At 40.9% G+C, this 5,334-nt stretch overlaps 1 protein-coding gene across 1 annotated transcript; it reads right to left on the bottom strand.

Moving 5' to 3' along the window:
• Nucleotides 1-2,998: 2,998 nt before the first annotated feature.
• On the bottom strand, nucleotides 2,999-3,877 carry LOC132424752 (keratin-associated protein 3-3-like). Its single transcript, XM_060010781.1, is given in 1 exon segment — nucleotides 2,999-3,877. A coding segment is annotated over 1 exon segment (300 nt). The 3' UTR covers nucleotides 2,999-3,577.
• Between the last annotated feature and the right edge of the window lie 1,457 nt (nucleotides 3,878-5,334).

Below are 5,334 nucleotides of genomic sequence, written 5' to 3'. Positions count from 1 at the left end.
CCCACATCCTGCGGAGCAACTATGCCTGTGCACTACAACTACTGAGCCCGTGAGACACAACTACTGAGCCCATGTGCCACAACTCCTGAAGCTTGAGCGCCTATAGCCCATGTTCTGCAGCAAGAGAAGGCGTTGCAATGAGAAGCCTGTGCACTGCAACAAAGAGTAGCCCCCGCTCGCCACAACTAGAGGAAGCCCATGCACAGCAACAAAGACCCAGTGCAGCCAAAAATAAATAAATGCATTAAATAAATTTAAAAAAATAAAATGTGCTTGGGTGGACCAAAGTGAAAGCAGTGAAAAGAAGGAAAGGTTATATAGACACAGAGTATACACATAGTATCTAGGCAATTAAGACAGTGCAGAAGGTGCTTTTAGTTTGATTTTTTTCCCCTAAACACCTGACAGCTTTTTAAAAAATTGAGATATAACTGACATATAACATTATCTTAGTTTCAGATGTACAGCATAATGATAATGATTCGATATTAGTTTATATATTTGATATTTGTATGCAAAATTATCACCACAATAGGTCTAGCTAACATCCATCACCATGCATAGTTAAAAAAAAACGTTTTTCTTGTCATGAGAACTTTTAAGATCTACTCTCTTTGCAACTTTCAAATATATAATACAGTATTATTAACTATAGTAACCATGCTATATATTACATACCCAGGACTTATTTTCTTGACAGCTTTTTAAAAAAAAAGATTTATTTATCATTTATTTATTTATTTTATTTATTTTTGGCTGCATAGGGTCTTAGTTGCAGCACGTGGGATCTTCGTTGAGGCCCACGGGCTCTTCTCTAGTTGTGGCACTCAGGATCCAGGGTTCATGGGCTCTGTAGTTGTGGTGCATAGCTTCCAGAGCGCATGGGCTCTGTAGTCTGCAGCACTCAGGCTCTTTAGCTGAGGTGCGCAAGCTCAGTAGTTGTGGCGCCTGGGCTTAGTTGCTCTGCGGCATATGGGATCATATTTCCCTGACCAGGGATCAAACCTGTGCCCCCTGCATTGTAAGGAGGATTCTTTACCACTGGACCACCAGGGAAGTCCCATCTTGACAGCTTTTAATGGAAGACTTATTTAATTATCATCTGGCAGAGGTCTGCAAATGATAGGCAGCTTTGTATATAGAATAATGAATATGATATAAGATAATCTTAGCTAATTACTGCTTACTTGCAAATGTCATACAACTGACTTCTTGAAGGCGTATGTGAGGTTTTGTTTTGTTTTCGCATGTGTGAATGTTTGTGGGTGGGCAAGCATGTGTACAGACCTATACCATGGGAACCCTATAGACAGTGGCTCAGTGAATGGTCAACATGGCTGGATCCCCATGTAGCTGTACCAGTGTCCCATAGCATCCTGGTTATAGCTTGTATTTATGTCCAAACTGCAAGCTCCTTTCCATATAGTCTGGCTGTTGAGCCACATAGAGACCAGGGCTGGTCCCTTGGTGTAAGTTGTACTTTCAAAGCAGTCTATAACAGCAGTGTCCCAGAGAACTTTCTGTGATGATGGAAACATTCTATTCTGCATTGTCCAGTATGAGACCAATGGCTATGAAACATTTGGAATGTGGTTGAATTTTTAATTTTATTTAATTTTAACTAATTTTAATTTAAATAGCTACCTGTGGCAACTGTATTGGTTAACGCTGGTAAATAATCTCCTATGTGTCATCTCTATGTGCTTTTCCAGATCATAGTCAACTGATGGATTCTGGATGATACTTTTGCATGGTACTTATATCTGGAGTTGGAAGACTTTCTTAATAGTCTCATATCACCTTCTAAATAAAGTAAAAAAATATTTGTTGAGCATCTGGTGCTTGGCAATATCGCTGGAGTTATGGAGAATATGAAGTCCCTACCTTTGTGTTGTTACTATCTAACAAGGAAATGGATAAGGAAAGATGGAGCATTAAAATAGAGAAATAGACTACACAGCCTTGGGCCTGGCTCCTCTAAACATGAGTATGAAATCCGTTTTTAACACAATCCTGCTTCACTAGATGGAAGCAATTGTACAGTACACTATAAATGTAGAGGGGAGGACTTGGACATGTAATTAAATCTATGGGCCATAAAAAATCTGTTCAGTAGTTCTAAGAGTTTAGTTTAGGATCACTGACGAACCTTGGTGGTGTTCACTGATGGTGTCCACAATAATAATAGCCAAGTGGAAAGCCGAGCTTGCAAAGAAATTTACTTGTTATTTATTTAGTTATTTTGCTGGTGTTATGCCAAGAAGACTCTGCTGAATAAACTTTATTATTACAGCCTCTGCTTGATTTTTTGATAACTCTCTCTTACAATCAAAAATCCTTCAGTTCAAGTCAGGGTTGCAGTATAGTTCACACATTTTTAGAGGATATTTTCATTTCGGAGCCCCCATCTTGTTCCCCAGTGCAGTGCCAGGCTCTCGGTGAATGTTTTGGGATTGTTTGTGTTTTGGCTGCACTGCACAGCTTGCAGACTTGTGGGATCTTAGTTCCCTGACCAGGGATTGAACCCGGGCCCTTGGCAGTGAGAGCATGGAGTCCTAACTACCGGACCGCCAGGGAATTCCCTCTTGGTGTTGATGGAAGACACGGCGCAGGTGCTGGAAAAGTCAAGTTCCTCTCCTTGCCCTCAAGGAACTTAGACTAACTTCGAGACAGATAATTATGTCGAAAGTAGAAGGTGAGAGTTTATGAGATAATAATCCTTTTAGTCTTTCATCTCATTCTTGGCTGTTAGGCTCAGAATGGTCTAAATATTTTCTTCACCTTTTCTTATTAGGTACTGTGATACTGGCCAGTCACCAGTAGCGTGTGACAGTGGGCACTTTCTATAAACTCCTCATTGCTCAACCTGCCTCGGTATAAGTTTTGGTAAGTGTTAATTAGTCTTAACCTGGTAAATATTTTAGTTATCAGAAAAGCCCTGATATCTTACTATTAACTACATTATTCTAGTTTTCCTGCAGCTTTCTAATGGGCACATCTTATTCTACAGAAGCTATATAATTTATGTGAAGACAGAGATTCATAACATCAAAGATGAGATGATTCAAACAGTAACCATTTACTTTATTTATTGCCACAGAAATAAAGTTTATTGGAAAACCCATCAAGAAATTATTTTTCCTCTATGAAAATACTCAATATAAGGAATGGGATCTAGGAAGCAACATGACCAACAAAATACGGTCTGGGGAATTCCCTGGAGGTCCAGTGGTTATGACTTTACCCTCTCACTGCTGAGGGCCTGGGTTCTATCCCTGGTCGGGAAACTAAAATCCCACAAGCTGTGCAGACAGAAAAAACAAACAAACAAACAGTCTGAGGTCTTATAGATATCAATACTTTTGATAATAGATGACATTCACCTGCCCAAATGAACCAAATGGTTAGCCAAATAACCATTAAAATTTCTTGATTTTCTTTCCATTAAGATGAAAGGTAGGTTGGGCATATCTAGGCCATCTGGTCTGCCTCAATGTCTGATAAACTACTGAGGCAAGTGAATGCTGAATAGATAGCTTCAGTGTTATCTCCAGGCACTGAGCGAGGCAGTCATCGGTCAGCGGCAGCTTGGGATGCAGAGCTCACAGCAGGGCCGAGTGAAGGTTGTGAGGCTGAGGGTCTCCAGGCCTAGGGTAGGCTGGGATGAGTTGAGCACGAAGCAGGCGGGCACACAGGGCCGAGGAATGCGGCATGGTGGGGGACAGCTGTCATAGCAGGTTGGCTCCGGTAACTAAACCGTGTGTGGGCAGATGCTGGGCAGGCAGACTCCACGTCGGCAGCATTTTTCAGATGAGCAGGTGGTGGTGGCAGGGCCGGTGTGGACACTGCGGCAGTAACGGGAAGCACAGCAAGCCATGGCATTGGGACTCTGGTTTGCTTTTGGAGAAATCATTTACTTTAAACCTTTTAGCCTGTTGTGGTATCCAAGTCTAAAGTAAATGGGAGAATTTTGTACCATTTAAAATTCAAAAACTGTAATACACTAGTTCAAATTTCATGTCTACTACTTAATTATAAAATGCTTAGAGACTCTAATGCAAAGTTTTGAATGTAACAAGTAAAAACCTGAATATGAATGGCCAATATTTCAAAGTTCAACAGTGCTCCTCCATTGACAGTCTGGAGTCAGCAAAGAGGAAACTCATAGAAGGTTTTCCCTGGAGAGGCTCTACAAATCTTCTAGTCTGCTCTGCTTCATTTATAGATGAGAAAACGAACATCCAGAGATGGTGCAATTTGCCAAAGGTCACACAGCTGGTTACAGTGACAGTGCCAGGCCTAGCAGTGAAGCCTGCACTCTCCTATCCAGACTTCATTTCACTTTTTCCCAGACTGACATCTCACCATGAACAATTCACTGACAATTTACAAAGTATATATAGTTATAATTTCCTAAATAAGATTTAACAATCCAACTCTAGATTTTCTTAAGTTCATTAAATTGCTCGACATAGCTAATGAAGACTAATATATACTGAGCTCTTACTGTGCTTCCAGCCCTGTACTCAGAGTTTACATTATCTCGCTGAATTTTCCCAACAACCTCATGAGGCAGGCATCATTTTAGACATGAATACTCTCAGGTATAGAGAGATAAATAGATTGCGCAAGATCACACAGCCACTATGTGGTCTAGCTGGGACTGCAACCCAGTTCTGTCTGATTTTTAACCTTGTACTTTTAACCAGAATTTGAAACATCCTCCCTTCTGATTGTGCTTTCCTGTTAGTCTATATGAAAGTGTACTTTTAATACTTAATAATTTGGAGGTACTCGTGACTTCTCATATTTTCGTAAGAAGATGGGATAATGTATCTCAGCGTGTTTCATGCTTCCTTTATTAAATTGGGATTGATTGTGACCGCCAGGGAATTCCCTCTTGGTGGGAAAAGAATGGAAAATAATGAACCAATGGAATACCATCTTGAGCCCATTGAATTTAGCATTCTTGTCAGTTCCTGTCACTTCACTACTAACAACCCTTCAGTTTCTTCCTTCTCACTGGAGGCAAAAGCCAAAGTCCTTAAAAAAACACTGGCAAGGCTGCTGGCAATCTGTATCTCCCCTCCTCTCCCTAACCTGCCCGATCTCCCTGCCTATCTTTCACCTCAGGCCTACTTTTTGTTCCCTCCACCTCAAATGTTACCTTACTTCTTAGGCTTCCCTGACCACCCCATTTATAACTGAAAATATCCCATGACTGCAGCACACCCTGCCCCTCTCCTGTTTTACATTGCCCTGCAGTACTTGTTACCGTCTCTATTTTATTTATTGGCTAACTCTACGAGAATGAAGGCATAATTACATAGTTCA

Source organism: Delphinus delphis, chromosome 1 (assembly GCF_949987515.2).
Source record: "Delphinus delphis chromosome 1, mDelDel1.2, whole genome shotgun sequence".
NCBI lineage: Eukaryota > Metazoa > Chordata > Mammalia > Artiodactyla > Delphinidae > Delphinus > Delphinus delphis.
This window is presented reverse-complemented; position numbering and strand designations above follow the sequence as displayed.